This window comes from Hyla sarda, chromosome 4 (assembly GCF_029499605.1).
Source record: "Hyla sarda isolate aHylSar1 chromosome 4, aHylSar1.hap1, whole genome shotgun sequence".
NCBI lineage: Eukaryota > Metazoa > Chordata > Amphibia > Anura > Hylidae > Hyla > Hyla sarda.
In genome coordinates, this window is record NC_079192.1 from 119,469,773 (window position 1) to 119,488,613 (window position 18,841).

General features: G+C 42.7%; 1 protein-coding gene across 2 annotated transcripts in view; it reads right to left on the bottom strand.

Moving 5' to 3' along the window:
• The window catches only part of MFGE8 (milk fat globule EGF and factor V/VIII domain containing), a 49,092-nt gene extending 47,067 nt beyond the window's left edge, over positions 1–2,025 (bottom strand). The window contains exon 1 of one of the 2 annotated variants that reach the window (XM_056571918.1): positions 1,865–2,025. In XM_056571918.1, the coding sequence (XP_056427893.1) occupies positions 1,865–1,928 (64 nt within the window). In that variant the 5' untranslated portion in view covers positions 1,929–2,025. The remainder of the gene's footprint in view (positions 1–1,864) is intronic. The other variant, XM_056571917.1, reaches the window with a different exon arrangement.
• Positions 2,026–18,841: the final 16,816 nt, after the last annotated feature.

Below are 18,841 nucleotides of genomic sequence, written 5' to 3' on the forward strand. Positions count from 1 at the left end.
TCTCTCTCTGTTTGCAGCACAAATATATCTACTGTTCTGTTATCTGCCAGTCGGGCTGATTATTAAAAAAAAAAATATATATATATATATATAATGAAATTAATTATTATTATTATTATTATTATTTAAAAAATAAATTCTTACTTTATCTCAAATATACTCAGGTCGGAGCACAGATATACATAGTGCTCCATAATCTCAAATTCCCTTTACTTAATGCCCTGTTGTAGTTGGAAGGCACTACCTAAACCTATTCAGAAGTATACCGCAGAATGATTTTAGAACAAGTCATGCTGTAAGTGGGCGGAGCTTGTTTATCGACTACAAACCATCCGGCCAGGCGAGTATAGATAGGTGTTCCTCCTTAGAGTCAATTACAGTATAAACAAAAAGCGACACAGCGCCCTAATCTGCCTTTATTAATTAGTCTTAGCTCCCAAAATATCCAGGGGTGGAGAGGATAGCATCAAATGCTTAAGTCACTTAGAACCTATTACTGGATAAAAGGAGAAAGACTTGGCTGCTGATAGCTGGGATCAATGGAGGCCAGGAATCTTTATATTATAGATGTAGAATGACGTTCAGGCAGTAGAGGCTTTTTTTTTATTAGGCATTTCCACCTGCTATACTTCCAGTTGTCCTAGGAGAGTCCTTAGGCTGTGTTCACATGTTCAGGTTAACAGCAATTACTGACTACAAAGCCAGTAAAGGATCTGAAAAGTGAAGTCTCAGTTGTTTTCTTTATACGTGTTCTCCATTTAGGATTTTTTACTGGCTTTGTATTCAATAATTGCAATTAAAAACCTGAACGTGTGAACACAGCCCTAGCGGCCTATTTAAATAGGGGGAAAACCCCAAGTACACACACATATATATATATACACATACATATATACACACACACACACGTGAACACTACCCTGGTGGTCTATTGAAAGGGGCAACAACCTAAAATATATTTATATGATACTTGGGATAGTAATATAATATAATATATATATATATATATACACACACACACACACACACACACACACAATACTTGGGTTACTTTTAAGAACATAAAATATTTATATTTCCATGTTTAGTAACAGTAACCCCAATGATATAACACTACCACCTGACTCTAATAAAAAAAAATAAAAAAACAATAGATCAGGGTTTCTCAACCAGGGTGCCTCCAGCTATTGCAAAACTACAACTCCCAGCATGCCCTGAAAGCTGTTGCAATACTAGAAACGGTCAAGTGTTGCAAAACTACAACTCCCAGCATGCCCTGAATGCTGTTGCAATACAACTCCCAGCAGCACGCCCTGTCAGGTGTCGCAAAACTGCAACTCCCAACACGCCCTGAAAGCCATTGCAATACTACAACTCCCAGCATGCCCTGAAAGCCATTGCAATACTACAACTCCCAGCATGCCCTGAAAGCCATTGCAATACTACAACTCCCAACACGCCCTGAAAGCCATTGCAATACTACAACCATTCAGGTGTTGCAATACTACAACTCCCAGCATGCCCTGAAAGCCGTTGCAATACTACAACCAGTCAGGTGTTGCAAAACTACAACTCCCAGCATGCCCGGACAGCCAACGGCTGTCCATGACTACATCTTGTTGGGGGAAACACTGCGAAAAGATCAACTCTGAGGTTACTGTCCCTTTAAATCATCAACCGATCTGCTGCAAAACAAGTTTCCCAAATCCATAGAGCTTACAATGTGTAGATCTCTATAGAGTCATGGTCACCCTGTAATCTGTATACACTATATATAATGGTCACACTGCCCAATGACAGGGAAGCTAAAAAGGAGTCAAGACACCCTGTCCCTAAAAATAGAGGTCACCTGACCCCGACTTACCTTCCACCCTGAGGAAAGCCCAGAAAGTGAGTAAAGTGGTGAGAAGTGTCCCGGCCCGGTGCATGGTGCTCGGCTCCGCTGCTCTCGGATTTTTCACTGTTCCGGGAGGATTTCACGCTGGGACTCTACCCCGAGCCTGAGATTGCGGCTTAAAGTCATGTGACCACCGGGCTCAGCCAATCAGCGCGGGTTGTGAGGCAGAGGAGGCAGCTGAGCTGTGGATACAGAGAGGGAGGGCTCCCGGCCGGGGACTTGTTGTGTCTGCTCTCCTCCATGCCGCCCCGTATTGTCTGCCTCACCGTCACCAACTTCTCGCCTCACCCTCACACAACAATGGAGGAAGCTTACCTGGGGAGGGGAGACGAGGGCACTAACTATTACTATCCTATTACTATTCTCTCTGTGACTATTGCATTCTGTTGTAGAACTACAAGTTCCAGCAAGTTCACCTGTCTTCAGGTCGTGTGTAGTATTACAGCTCAGTTCCATTGGAGGGAGTTGTAATACCACACACAACCTTAGGACAGGGGTGGGGCTGTTTTTTTTATTTATTTTTTATTTTGTTTTTAAATCCGCTTTATTTTTCTAACACTGTAAGGACGCAGCATTTTATTTTCTGTTTTCCTCCCGCACCTTCTGATATCAATAATACTTTCAATATTCCACCCATATAAGGACCCTTTTTATTTTTTTTTATTTTTTTACTGTGTAATGACATCATCCGTTTTACCACAAAATCTATGGCAAAACCTTTAAAAAAATTATTTTGTGGGGCAAAATTATAAACAAAAAAAACATTTTGCCACCTTTTGGAGGGTTTTGTTTCCATGCAGTGCACTTTTCGGTAAAAATGACATTCATCTTTATTCTGTAGGTCCATTCCGTAGTTCTTGTCAACTAGTTTAACCCCTTAAAGACCAAGCGTTTTTCTGTTTTTTCACTTTTGTTTTTTCCTCCTTACCTTTTAAAAATCATAACCCTTTCAATTTTGCACCTGAAAATCCATACAGTGGTTGTTTTTTTGTTTTTTTTTGCGCCACCAATTCTACTTTGTAATGACATCAGTCATTTTACCCAAAAATCTGCAGCGAAAAGGAAAAAAAAGAATAGTATGACAAAATTGAAGAATAAAAAATGCCATTTTGTAAATTTTGGGGGCTTCCGTTTCTAGGCAGTAAATATTTTGGTAAAAATTACACTTTCTCTTTATTCTGTAGGTCCATACAGTTAAAATTATGTCCTACTTATATAGGTTTGATTTTGTCGTACTTCTGTCATCTTCTGTCCCCTATAACTTTTTTTGTTTTTTTCGCGTATGGGGCTATATGAGGGCTCATATTTTGAGCCGTGATCTGAAGTTTTTATCTTTTTTTTTTTTACACTCTGGTCCTGCCAGGCTTTATCATTCTCAGTGCAGGAGCCCCTATGGAAGGAGAGGTAAGCCCACAGGCTACCTCAGCAGTGGATCGCCCCCCCCCCCCCACACCCCCAGCCGGTATGACGCTATGTTTTGCTATACACATGTTTATTCCCTTTGTGTGTATTGGAACTAAACCAAAAAAGGGAGGAAAGAAAGCAAATTGGACATAATGTCACACCAAACTCCAAAAATGGTCTGGACAAAATTATTGGCACCCTTAACTTAAAATATGGTTGCACACCCTTTGGAAAAAAATAACTGAAATCAGTTGCTTCCTATAACCATCAATAAGCTTCTTACACCTCTCAGCCGGAATGTTGGACCACTCTTCCTTTGCAAACTGCTCCAGGTCTCTCTTATTGGAAGGTGCCTTTTCCCAACAGCAATTTTAAGATCTCTCCACAGGTGTTCAATGGGATTTAGATCTGGACTCATTGCTGGCCACTTCTGAACTCTCCAGGGCTTTGTTGTCATCCATTTCTGGGTGCTTTTTGATGCATGTTTGGGGTCATTGTCCCTGAAAGACCCAAGATCTCAGACGCAGACCCAGCTTTCTGACACTGGGCTGTACAGTGTGACACAAAATCCATTGGTAATCCTCAGATTTCATGATGCCTTGTACACATTCAAGGCACCCAGTGCCAGAGGCAGCAAAACAACCCCAAAACATCATTGAACCTCCACCATATTTCACTGTAGGTACTGTGTTCTTTTCTTTGTAGGCCTCGTTCTGTTTTCGGTAAACAGTAGAATGATGTACTTTACCAAAAAGCTCTATCTTGGTCTCATCTGTCAACAAGATGTTTTCCCAGAAAGATTTTGGCTTACTCAAGTTCATTTTGGCAAAATGTAGTCTTTCTTTTTTATGTCTCTGTGTCAGCAGTGGGGTCCTCCTGGGTCTCCTGCCATAGCGTTTCATTTCATTTAAATGTCAACGGATAGTTCGCGCTGACACTGATGCTTCCTGAGCCTGCAGGACAGCTTGAATATCTTTGGAACTTGTTTGGGGCTGCTTATCCACCATCCGGACTAACCTGTGTTGACGCCTTTCATAAATTTTTATCTTCTGTCCATGCCCAGAGAGATTAGCTACAGTGCCATGGATTGCAAACTTCTTGATAATGTTGCGCACTGTGGACAAAGGCAAATCTAGATCTCTGTAGATGGACTTGTAACCTTGAGATTGTTATTTTTCCACAATATGGGAAAAGTCCTCAGACAGTTCTCTTCTCCTCTTTCTGTTGTCCATGTGGCAAACACTCCTTTTTATCTGCTTTCAGGTGTGATTTTTATATTCCCCACACCTGTTACTTGCTCCAGGTGAGCTTAAAGGGGTAGTCCAATGGTGAAAAACTTATCCCCTATCCTAAGGATAGGGGATAAGTTTGAGATCGCGGGGGGTCCGACCGCTGGGGCCCCCTGCGATCTCTCTGTACAGGGCCCCGGCTCTCCGGCCTGATAGCGGGTGTCGACCCCCGCAGGAAGCGGCGGCCAACACGCCCCCTCAATACATCGCTATGGCAGAGCCGGAGATTGCCGAAGGCAGCGCTTCGGCTCTGCCATAGAGTTGTATCGAGGGGCGTGCCGACCGCCACTTCGTGTGGAGGTCGACACGTCCCCTTCCCGCGGGCTGTCGGTGCTCCGTACAGGAGATCGCAGGGGGCCCCAGCAGTCGGACCCCCCGCGATCTGCAACTTATCCCCTATCCTTAAGATAGGGGATAAGTTGTTAACCACTGAGTCACCACTGGACTAATCCTTTAAAGGAGCATCACATGCTTGAAACAATCTTATTCATCCACAATTTTGAAAGGGTGTCAATTATTTTGTCCAGCCCATTTTTGGAGTTTGGTGTGACATTATGTCCACTTTGCTTTTTTCCCTCCCTTTTTTGGTTTAGTTCCAATACACACAAAGGGAATAAACGTGTGTATAGCAAAACATGTGTTACTGCAATCCTTTTCTGTGAGAAATAGTAAATTTTCTTGAAAAATTTCAGGGGTGCCAACATTTACGGCCAGGACTGTAAATATTTTTAAATTGTAATAGAAATATGGCCACTAGGTGTCTCTGTTCTGTTCCCTGCCACTATTAATACAGTAAGTTTGGTCTCCTCCTGGTTTGGCAGGAGACCAAACTCAGGAAGTGTTTCTCTGCACTGAGCTTGATTGACAGCTGCAAAGAGCCTCATTGAAAGCTGCACAGAGCCTGAGGTCTACTATTCAGCACAGCAGGGCAAAGATGTGAGGGTGGAAGTGATCCTCCAGCAGGCTTCAGTGATGTCATGCCTGCTGGGAAACGCCCACTTTCTCCTGCTGGGAGATTGCACTATGTGAGCAAGAAGAACAGTAAGATACACAACTTTTTAAAGCATTGATTTGTTTTTAAGGGCTGGAGGGGTGTTAGGAGTAGATAGGGAACATAGCCTGAGTTAGTTTAGAACAGTTTATTTGGTGACAGGTACTTTTTAAGTCCATCAGAGCAGGAGCCGTTCATAAAAGTGTTATCCAAAGATTGAAGGTTATGCCCTATCCAACTGCTAGGACTTCCAAACCCCCTCCCTCCATACCCCATTCCCCCTCCCTCCATACCCCATCCCCCCCCCCTGATCCCAAGAACAGAGGTCAGTTGTCACCCCAAATAAATGGAGCGACAGTGGACTTACTTGGCCACCACTTCGTTCACTGTCTATGTGAGAATGAATGGAGTAGTGGCAAAGCCTGCACCATTAATTCATGACCAATGTTCATCCCCCTACTGATAAGACATATAGACATGTCAATACCTTTTTAAATCGAAGCCATCTTGTCCATCAGGAAAATAAAAACGTGGTTTCAAATGGGATGAAATGCTCAACACCAAATGCAGTTGTGCATTTATGCTGGGGGGCAGATCCTGCACTTGTGGTCCGTTGCTAAGGGCAATCGCCAGCAGAAAATGCATACAATGGAGGATGCCTGCAGCAAACCACAAGTGTCACAATGGTATCCTACACCCGATGAAAAGTGTGGATGTGTAACATATAGAATAATATGTAAATTTAGGTGCACTACTGTGTAGATGTAGACACTCACATATGACTAACTATCAAAATGATGTTAAAATTGAGACATTAGCCAGTATATCCTTATATGAAGGACATACCTGAGTCCGCACACAAACGCCAAGGTTTCTCAAGTGGCACGGGACCTAACACTAACCTACCTGTGCCGTATGGGCAATACCAGGGGCCAGTGGGCACTTACAGCGGCATTAGAAGCTCTACCATTTGAAACCACGTTTTTTTCTTGTTGTTCAAATCTTGTACTTGGAGGTGTATAAACTCCAAATCTAATGTACCTCAATCGCTATTGCAGGCAGCATTTTGGTGCAGCTGTGAGGCCGGCAACATATCAGCCTACTTGGGTGGGGCTTATAGCCTTCCTCCCTCCTCCCACTGTATGTGTGCTTAGTCACACTGGAGGTAACTGTGTGCAAGCTGTGAGTCGGACCTAATGCTGCTGTATTTGCCCACTGGCCCCTGGTTTTGCCCATACGCCACAGGTAGGTTTAGTGTTAGGTCCCGTGCCACTTGAGAAACCTTGGCGTTGGTGTGCAGGCTCAGGTATGTCCTTCATATAAGGATATACTGGCTAATGTCTCAATTTTAACATCATTTTGAGGGTTAGTCATATGTTACTGTCTACATCTACCACAGTAGTGCACCTAAATTGATTTGATTGGTTTTATCCGGACAGGCATTTCCCCTACAGCCAATTTCACCAGAAGAGTGAAAACGTCTGGTCCACCAAGCCCTGAGACATCATGCATTGTCTACATTATACATTGTTAAAAAAAAAAAAAAAAGTATACTTTGAATACATGAACCCAAGCATGGTGGAAATACAGTCCTTGGTTAACAGAAGTTTCATACTGTTTAATAAATACTGCTAAACAAACACCATACTAAATGTACCATAACTTCATAATATCCTTGTATATTTCTTAGAATTCCTCCTGAGGGGGTAAGAGTTTATTTAAATACATTATACTCTATTGGAGCTGTATGTGGCTATGGCTACTAATGTGAACTAAAGGAATAATATTTCTGCAGAATTATATGGTAAAGTGTCCTTGTTATTTAACAAAGCATTTGACATGTTGCAGAGACATAAGTTCTGACCAGTAGGGCTAGGTTCAGACTGTGGAATCTCCAGACGGAAAATTTCCTCTAGAGATTCCAAGTGCGGCCAGAGCCGTCTGAATCAGTCGACGCTAGGACCGCATGGACATTGCAGTCCCCAATAGACTACAATGTGTTCTGCGAGGATATCCGCCTGAAGAATGAGCAATGCCATTCTTCAGGCGAATATTGTAAAGTGGATTTTCCGTTCACAAATTCCGCTTCAAAAATTCCGAAGTGTGAATTGATGAATGGAAAATCCATTCACTATACAGTACATTTTAGTAAGCGGAATTTCTGCCTGCAATTTCAAAGTGGAATTGCAGACAGAAATTCTGTAGTCTGAACGTAGCCTTAGGGATTCAGTCCTGAGACCCCTCCAATCGCTAGATACAGCAAGGTAAAGTGCATGGTAGGGTGCTTTAGTCTTAGGCTGTCTGTGATCCCCATCAGGGAGATGGCCACATAGACTTATAATAAAGCCCTGTCTCCTGCAACTGGACAGAGATCACGGCCAGCTGGGGAGTGAAGCACACTGGTCTCTTGGACATGTCAAAAATGTTGTTAAATGACATGGACACTTTAAAAACTGTTTTGTTATTTGAATTTTTTTTAAATGTGCTGATAGAGCCCAGGGCAGTTGCCCCATTTGCCTTTTCTATACTCTATTCATACTTCCCCATAAACCTGCATACTCGGATAGACTGAGCGTGTATGTTTACTGATGTGGGATAAGCCAATGTCAGAGTTGTGTGTTGATCACGCTGGTGAACAGAGGATTAGGCATGTTGAAATCTAAAATGCTGATCCTTCTCTTCAGTCGCTTACATTTAGCATGGAGAGCACAATTTTAGCAGTCCCCCAAACCTGAATATGGGGCATATATTTACCCTTGATTAACCCCTTAACCTGGTCAGGACCCAAGACGTATGCATATGTCTTGGGACCCTGGTACTTAAGGACCAAGGACGTATGCATACGTCCTGAGTCATTCCGGTCTCCGCCGCTCGCCGGGCAGAGATCGGAACCGGATGCCTGCTGAAATTGTTCAGCAGGCATCCAGGGCAAACGACGGGAGGGGCCATGTAGGCCCCCCATGTCGGCGATCGCCGCAAATCACTGCTGAAGCCACAACAGTGATCTACGGCGATAACGGGCTGATTGGGACCCGACCGCCCGGTAATTTTGCATGATCCCGGTTGTCACAGACAGCCAGGACCATGCTGAAGTATAGGAGCGAGGTGGCAAGCCTGCCACCTCCTCCTATCCCCTGCGATTCTTCGGTTAGCTAACCGACCAATCTCAGGGGGGGGGGTTACTTCCTTCCGCCCTGCCCAGCCCCTGGAAGTCCGGGGAGAACGGGAGGAAGACCAGAGGACGCGGCGGGGGACGGGGGAGTGCTGGGGCCCGGCCCCGGTACTTACCTCATCCCTGAAGACCCGGATCCCGGCGGCAGAGACATCGGCGGTGGCGACAGGTGAGTTGATCTTCGGCGGCGGTGCGGGACCTTTGCAGCAGTCCAGACCGCCGTAAAGCGATCTGTACTGCTCCATCTGGTCCCCTTACACTACAACTCCCAGCATGCCCAGACAGCCCTTGGCGTCTGGGCATGCTGGGAGTTGCAGTTTTGCAACATCTGGAGGTCCACAGTTTGGAGACCACTGTGCCCTTCCAGATGTTGCAAAACTCAGCATGTCCTCAGCATGTACTTACTGTCCAGGCATGCTGGGAGTTGTAGTTCTGTAACATCTAAAGGGTTAAAACGCTGACTGAATGTCATTTTGAATACTTTGATGGGTGCAGTTTTTATAATGGGGTCATTTGTGGGGTATTTCTAATATGAAGACCCTTCAAATCCACTTTAAACCTGAACTGGTCCCTGAAAAATAGTGAGTTTGAAAATTTTGTGAAAAATTGGAAAATTGCTGCTGAACTTTGAAGCCCTCTGGTGTCTTCCAAAAGTAAAAACATGTCCATTTTATGATGCAAACATAAAGTAGACATATTGTATATGTGAATAAAAAAAAAAAATTTGGGAATATCCATTTTCATTACAAGCAGAGAGCTTCAAAGTTAGAAAAATGCTAAATTTTCACATTTTTCCTCAAATTTTGGGATTTGATGCAAGTTACCACAAAATTTTACCACTATGTTATAGTAGAATATGTCACGAAAAAACTGTCTTGGAATCAGAATGATAACTAAAAGCATTCCAGAGTTATTAATGTTTAAAGTGACAGTGGTCAGATGTGCAAAAAATGGCCGGGTCCTAAGGTGTAAAATGGCTGGGTCCTTAAGGGGTTAAGCAGGGGCGTAGGAATCGGGGGGGGGGGACAAGGGGGATGGATCATAATGGTATGATCCCCCCCACCCGCGCAGGCCGCCGCCGCTACTGAGGATCCAGAACAGCAAAGTTTGCCTAAATAGGTGGTAACACACCCAACACTTCATACAGGGGGAGTGTATGTTGTTACCACATATATAGGCAAACTTTGCGGTTCTGAAGTCTAGAAAAGCTTGATGAAAAAAATAGGGCTGTAATTATATTTCTGTAATTATATTATGTGTTACCACATATTTAGGCAAACTTTGCTGTTCGGAAGTCTAGGAAAGCTGGGTGAAAAAAAATATGGCTGCAATTATATTTCTCACAAAAATCATCACTCAGCTTTCCTAGAAGGAAAGTTGAGTGATGATTCCTGTGGTGAGAAATATAAGTTCTCACAGGAATCTGTAGCTATCCTCTTACCTACCTATCTAGCTAACAACCAACCTAACTTTGAACATGCCTAGCTACCTACTTACCTGCCTATCTACCTAGCTAACAACCTACCTACTTTCTGATGTATTTACCTACTGGGGGAGATCTACAGTGGGGGATAGGCCTACATAATGGGGGACCTACTATCCTAATTATGGGAGGGCAATGCACTGGAAAAATGTCTAATTTTTTCTCCTGCAGGTGCTAAAGAGATGGTTTTTGGCTGGAACAAGTTGACTTGTCAGTCTGATCCAGATGCAGAAGAAAAAGAAAGAGGACATCGCTGATCAGAAATGACCGTACCTGTGAGTCCCTAGATATAACTATAATCACTTATATGGTATACAGATCCTGTGTACAGCTGGTATCTACCTTTTATATGGTCCTGTATACAATCACGTATATGGTATACAGGTCCTGCAACAAAGTCCAAGACCACAATACCAAAAATTTAAAACTCTGGATATGTGCAAAAGAGAAGTAGTTTACTGGTTCCCCAAAAGCTTTTTTTGAGGAACAGATAAATGATAGCTCTTTTGCAAATATCAAGAGTTTTTCATTTCTGGTGCTGTGATCTTGGACTTTGTTGCATGTTTGGTATACGGATACCATACATGCAACAACCTATATGTGCAAAAGAGCTATCATTTATCTGTTCTATCTGGATGACTACGGGGACAATGGATTTATCCAGTGCTGTCTTCTACTGCTTTTCTGTATACAGATTCTGTGTACAGCTGGTATCTACTTCTTTATGGTCACTGTACAGGGAGATAGATACAGGTCTTATACAGTGGTTTTATTCAGTAACAGTCACTGTGTGATGTAAAGTGTGTTCCCGATGATGCAGTATTATTTGGTACTGTTATTATTTTTATTCTGGTATTATTGGTATTGTTAGTCTGTATATAGTGGGTTTTACTCCATATGGTGGTATTATCCAGTCTTTGTATGCTGGTATAATTTTATCCTTGTATACTGATATTATTGGTAATATTGGTCTTAGTATTCAGGATTTGGTCAGTAATAGTATGGTGGTAATATGTATGGTGATTTTATTCCTCCTTGTATACTGGTTTTAATGCTTAAAATTGTCCTCTTCTATAAGACTTTTATTTATGGGACATTTTTTGCTCCGTGGTCTTTAGTTTTTATCGGTATCATTTTTGTTTTGATGGGACTTTTTGATCACTTTCAATAAACTTTTTCCGGTATATGAAGAGACCAGAAATCAGCAATTATGGACTTAGGTATTTTTTATATGTTTACACCATTTACCATGCAGTTTCATTAATGTTATATTTTAATAGTTCTGTCATTTCAACATGCGGCGATACCAAATATGTTTATTTTTGTTTACACTTTTATTAGGGGAGGGACGTGATCACTAATGTCCGACATTAGCAATAAATGAAGAGAGCTCAGCTTGTAAGCCCACTTCATACATCCAGACTGCTGCCACGGCATACATGTACACCCTGTATTGTCAAGGTGTCAATGGTGCCTACACTATCCCCTTGTCCTGAACTCACACACAACCTATCTCCCACAGTCCTCACAGATCCCTATCACTTGAATTCACTGCTCCCTGAAGGTACCTGTGATGAGGAGGCTGTATTGTCATGCAAAATTGAGTGACCCAGCCCCCTTTAGTCCCTCCCCTTACATGGCTCCACCTTTTTTCAAGGCCAAACCCAGTTACAATGCTATCCCCCCCCCCCCCCCCCGATTTGTGGGGCTTCCTACGCCCCTGCCCTTAAGGACCAAGCCCATTTTCACCTTAACCCCTTAACGACTAAGGATGTATATTTACGTCCTTGGTCGGCTCCCTATGCGAGCTATAACACTGCAAAAAAAAAAGTTCATTAATGTCATTTAACCCTTTCCTTAATAAAAGTTCAAATCACCCCCCTTTTCCCATAAAAACACCATGTAAATAAAAATAAATATAAACATATGTGGTATTGCCGCGTGCGTAAATGTCCGAACTATAAAAATATATCATTAATTAAACCGCACGGTCAATGGCATACGCGCAAAAAAATTCCAAAGTCCAAAATAACGTATTTTTGGATGCTTTTTATATCATGAAAAAATGAATAAAAAGCAATCAAAAAGTCCGATAGATACAAATATGGTACAGATAAAAACTTCAGATCACGGCACAAAAAATGAGCCCTCATACCCCCCCCATATGCGGAAAAATAAAAAAGTTATAGGGGTCAGAAGATGACAATTTTAAACGTATACATTTTTCTGCATGTAGTTATGATTTTTCACAGAAGTACAAAAAAATCAAACCTATATAAGTAGGTTATCATTTTAACTGTATGGACCTACAGAATAAAGATAAGGTGTAATTTTTACCGAAAAATGTACTGTGTAGAAATTGAAGCCCCCAAAAGTTACAAAATGGCGTTTTTTCTTCAATTTCGTCGCACAATGATTTTTTTTTTCAGTTTCGCCGTAGATTTTTGGGTAAAATGACTGATGTCACTGCAAAGTAGAATTGGTGGCACAAAAAATAAGCCATCATAGGGATTTTTAGGTGCAAAATTGAAAGGGTTATGATTTTTAAAAGGTGAGGAGGAAAAAACGAAAGTGCAAAAACGGAAAAACCCGTGGTCCTTAAGGGGTTAAGGACCAGAGCGTTTTATGCACATCTGACCACTATCACTTTAAGCATTAATAACTCTGGGATGCTTTTACTTTTCATTCTGATTCTGAGATTTTGGTGACATATTCTACTTTAATTTTTGTCGATACTTACATCATTTCTTGGTGAAAAATTCCAAAATTTTATAAAAAAAAATAGAAAATTTAGCATTTTTCAAAGTTTGAAGCTCTCTGCTTGTAAGGAAAATAGACATCCCAAATAAATGATATATTGATTCACATATACAATGGCCCTAATTTACTATTGCAAATCCGACATGTTTTATCGGGTTGTGCGCCAGATTCTGTCGCATTGCACCAGAAATTCTGTCTGCGCCAGAATTTACACCAGAATTTTCCCCAGAATTGAAAAAACCCGACTAACTCTCCATTTTGCTAAGAAAAGCCCAAAAAGGGGCATGGCTGCCGGGAAAATGGGGCGTGGTCTCCAAAAAGGGGCGTGTTACCGACATTTAAAAAAATAAAACAACATATTTACTAAGGTTTCCACATAAAATGTGGTGGATTTGAGCTGAGGAAAACCCGACAGATCAGAGCATGTGTAAAAAAAAGCAAAATGTAGGGAAAGTGGAAAATGTAGGGAAACCTTAGTAAAAACCGTGGAAAATAAATTGTAGGGAATTAAAACCCAAAAAGAAACCTACACAACACTCTTAGTAAATAAGGGCCAATATGTCTACTTTATGTTGGCATCATAAAGTTGACATGTTTTTACTTCGGAAGACATCAGAGGGCTTCAAAGTTCAGCAGCAATTTTCCAATTTTTCACAACATTTTCAAAATCGGAATTTAACACGAACCAGTTCAGTTTTGAAGTGGATTTGAAGGGCCTTCATATTAGAAATACCCCACAAATGACCCCATTATAAAAACTGCACCCCTCAAAGTATCCAAAATGACATTCAGTAAGTGTGTTAACCCTTTAGGTGTTTCACAGGAATAGCAGCAAAGTGAAGGAGAAAATTCTAAATCTTCATTTTTTACACTCGCATGTTCTTGTAGACCCAGTTTTTGAATTTTTACAAGGGGTAATAAGAGAAAAAGCTCCCAAAATTTGTAACCCAATTTCTCTCGAGTAAGAAAATATCTCACATGTGAATGTCAAGTGTTCGGTGGGCGCAGTAGAGGGCTCAGAAGGGAAGGAGCAACAATGGGATTTTGGAGAGTGAATTTTGCTGAAATGATTTTTGGGGGGCATGTCACATTTAGTAAGCCCCTATGGTGCCAGAACAGCAGAAAACCCCCACATGGCTTACCATTTTGGAAACTACACCCCTAAAGGCACGTAACAAGGGGCGCAGTGAGCCTTAAGACCCCACAGGTGTTTGACGACTTTTCGTTAAAGTCGGATGTGTAAATGAAAAAATAAATTTCAATAAAGTTTTTCCCCCCAAATTTACCATTTTTACAAAGGGTAATGGGAGAAAATGCCGCCCAAAATTTGTAACCCCATCTCTTCTGAGTATGGAAATACCCCATGTTAGGACGTAAAATGCTCTGTGGGCGAACTACAATGATCAGAAGAGAAGGAGTCACATTTGGCTTTTGGAATTTTTTTTTGCTGAAATGGTTTTTGGGAACTACACCCCTCAAGGAACGTAATAAGGGGTACAGTGAGCCTTAACACCTCACAGGTGTGTGACAACTTTTTGTTAAAGTTGGATGTGTAAATGAAAAAAAAATTCACTAAAATGCTTTTTTTTCCCCAAATTTTATATTTTGACAAGGGGAAATAGGAACAGTGGGCTGTGCAAATGAAAACTTACCTGTGGGGTTTAAATGCTCACTGTACCCCTTATTCCATTATTTGAGGGGTGTAGTTTCCAAAATGGTGTCATATGTGTGGGGGGGGGGTCCATTGATCTGGCACTATGGGGGCTTTGTAAACACATGTGGCCTTCAATTCCAGACAAATTTTCTCTTCAAAATCCCAATGGCGCTCCTTCTCTTCTGAGCATTGTAGTTCACTTGTAGAGCACTTTACATCCACATATGGGGTATGTTCTTATTCAGAAGAAATGGGGTTACAAATTTTGGGGGGCTGTTTTCCTATTTTCCCTTGTGAAAATTAAAAATATAGGGTAACACCAGCATTTTAGTGAAATTTTTTTTTTCATTTTCCCATCCAACTTTAAGGAAAATTCGTCAAACACCTGTGGGGTGTTCAGGCACACTATACCCCTTGTTACATTCCGTGAGGGGTGAAGTTTCCAAAATGGGGTCACATGTGGGTATTAATTTTTTTGCGTTTTTGTCAGAACCGCTGTAAAATCAGCCACCCCCTGTGCAAATAATCAATTTAGGCCGTTTTGCAACATCTGGAGGGCTACAGTTTAGAGACCACTGCACAGTGATCTCCAAACTGTGGTCTTCCAGATGTTGCAAACTACAAATCCCAGCATGCCCAGACAGCAAACTGCTGTTTGTGCATGCTAGGAGTTGTTGTTTTGAAAGATCTAGAGGGCCACAGTTTAGAGATCTCTGCACAGTGATCTCCAAACTGTAGCCCTCCAGCTGTTGAAAAATTACAAATCCCAGCATGCCCAAACAGCAAACAGCTGTCTGGGCATGCTGGGAGTTGTAGTTTTGTAATATCTGGAGAGCTATAGTTTAGAGACCACTGTATAGTGGTCTCAGACTGTAGCCCTCCAGATGTTGCTAGGCAACTCACCGGCTTCCGTAGGATCCTGGGAGCCGCATTCCCATCCTCTGCTGCCGCCGATCGTCGCACACTGCCGCCGCCGATGGTAAATGGACCTCCGGCGCTGGTCCCCGTCGGTTCCCCCGTTCTGCCCGGACGTTAACTCCCCCACCCCCGATCTGCTATTGGTCGTTGCTTCTGCTACCTCACTCCTATCCCTTCAGGGGGATCGTGGGTGTCTTGGACAACCCCGATCCCCCTTATTTTCCAGGTCACCGGGTCCCTAAGTGGTTAAAAGTGTTCGCCCTGGTGATAGACATCCTGTACTTTAAAAGATACACATACCCTTGCTTCAGAATAAGATGTATTGTCAGTAGATAACTGCTTGTCATTGATCCTCTCTGGGTCTTTATTCTTATCTGTAATGGATCAATAATAATAACAGGGTGTTGTATGGTTAAACGGAAGCTTTGTTCATTCAGAATTGAAAGGGTCTTTGAGAATCCTTGGGGGTGGTGAGGGTTACAACATTGATTTACACCACTGAGAAGACTTGGTGAACATTTTATGCATTGCTAGCATTTGTTGTAAGATTTGTATGTAGGTCTGAGAAAATGTTTGGAATGCATTCCACTGAAAACTCTAAAAGGGAATGAGTTAACCTAAAACACTTCTAACACATTACAAAACCACCAAGTCTAAAGTCATTTACGTAAGTAACAAAAAAGAGCTATCGGTCCCATCTCGAATAATTCAGTGGTAAAGCAAGATGTTGTATCACTGTGCTCTCATATTGAACTTTTGCTGCCTTTGTGTTTTGTTATTGTATGCTTTATGGAAAGACTATTCACATTGTTCATTCCATATTGTTATGAATAGCCTCTGTTATTCCTAGCCTTTCCTTTGTACATGTGTGGTGTCCCACTACAGGTACAAAGTCCTGTACTACCTGTAGGCCCTGTCAGGTTGAGTCCCTCAGTGACCTGGGGGCTCCCCTGCAGGGACTCCTTGTGTTATCTTGCTAGTTTACTAAATGTGGTGTATGTTACCTTAAGACCATAGATAGGATTCTAATGTATAGATAGTATATAGGACATTTGGAGGACTCCAAGGACCTGTGTGAGTAAGCCTGATCACATGATATGTTATACTGTTATATGATTTGTTGTAATATGTAATCCCAGAGAGCAAAAGGTTTAACCTCTGACCCACAGCTTGACCAATGGGCTATAGTCCAGCCCCCTCACTATATAAGGGGCAGCCATCTATATATAAGGTACAGCCATATTTTCACCCTCATGCAATGCAATATTGATAGGGAGGTGGAAGTGATACATTGTCTCCTCTTGGATAACCTCTTTAATCTAACGTGTTTGACCATCATAGGCATCAGATTGCCATCCGATCTCACCATATATAGCTGCATCTGAAACTCATCACAGAATTGAAGGTGCCTAAACAGATGCCGTAAAGCCTAAAACCAGCCAGAAAAACAAATTCACTGAATAAAGTCCTTTAAAACTTTACTTTTATCGCTATCCAATTCTAAAAACATAAACATCAGTTATGAAGTATAGGCAGATCAGAAGCAAAATGGAAGGCCCTCAAAGATGTAAACCAACCCACAGTTTGATCTTGGGATTTATACTGAGCAGTAATATTAACCCTTTAAGGACCAAGGGCGTATGGGTACGCCCTTGCTCGCTGGTACTTAAGGACCAAGGGAGTACCTGTACGCCCGTGGGAATTTCCCCTGGGCGGGGACCGGACCGGACCGGGTGACTGCTGCAAAGGCCCAGGGGGTCCTGAGAACCCCCCCCCCCCCATGTCAGTGGAGAATTCAATCTGGCGATTTGCGGCGATTCAGGGTAATACGGGTCTCCAGTGACCCGGAATATAAGGGGGATTGTGGTTGTCCAAGACACCCACGATCCCCCTGAAGTGATAGGAGTGAAGTGGCAGGGGTGCCACCCCTCCTATCCCTGCTATTGGTTGTTCAGAAGCGACGAACAATAGCAGATCAGGGGCGGGGGGGGGGGTTAACGTTGTGCCCACCCACAATAGGCCGGGCAGAATGGGGAACTGATGGGGACTGATGCAGAAGGTCCAGTTACCATCGGCGGCGGCAGCGGGCGTCGATTGGCGACGGCAGAGGACAGCGATGCGGCTCCCTGGATGATACGGAAGATGGAGAGTTGCCCAGCAACCAATGTATAGTGGTCTTAAACTGTAGCCCTTCAGATGTTGCAAAACGACAACTCCCGGCATCTCCAGACAGCTGTTTGCTGTTTGGGCATGCTAAGAGTTGTAGTTTTTCAACAGCTGGAGGGCTACTGTTTGGAGATCACTGTGCAGGGGTCTCTAAACTGTGGCCTTCCAGATCTTGCAAAACTACAACTCCTAGCATGTCCACACAGCAATGATAACACCATGCTGTCTGGGCATGCTGGGATTTGTAATTTTGCAACATCTGGAGGGCCACAGTTTGGAGACCACTGTGCATTGGTCTTTAAACTGTAGCCCTCCAGATGTTGCAAAATGGCAAATCCCAGCATTCCCAAACAGCAAACAGCTGTCTCAGCATGCTGGGAGTTGTAGTTGCGTACCTCCAGCTGTTGCATAGCTACATCTCCCAGCATGCCCTTTGGCGATTAGTACATGCTGGGAGTTGTAGTTTTGCAACAGCTGGAGGCACACTGGTTGGAAAACACTGAGTTAGGTAACAGAACCTAACTGAAGGTTTTCCAACCAGTGTGCCTCCAGCTGTTGCAAAAGTACAGCTCCCAGCATGCACATAATAAAGGGTAAAACACTACATATACACCCCCTTACACTGTCTCCCCCAATATAAATGAAAAACATATCGTACGGCAGTGTTTCCAAAACGGAGCCTCCAGCTGTTGCAAAACAACAACTCCCAGCATTTCCGGACAGCCACTGACTGTCCAGGCATGCTGGGAGTTTAGCAACAGCTGGAGGCACCCTGTTTGGGAATCCCTTCCGTAGAATACCCCTATGTCCACCCCAATGCAATCCCTAATTTAGTTCTCAAATGCGCATGGTGCTCTCTAACTTCGGAGCCCTGTCGTATTTCAAGGAAACAGTTTAGGGCCACATATGGGGTATTTCCATACTTGGGAGAAACACTACAGGCACTGCAAATTTTGGGGGTCTTTTTCTCCTTTTACCCCTTAGGAAAAGGAAAAGTTGAGGACTACACCAGCCTGTTAGTGTAAAAAAAATAAAAAAAAATTAAAAAAAGACCCCCAAAATTTGTAACGCATTTTCTCCTGAGTATGGAAATGAGCGCATAACAAG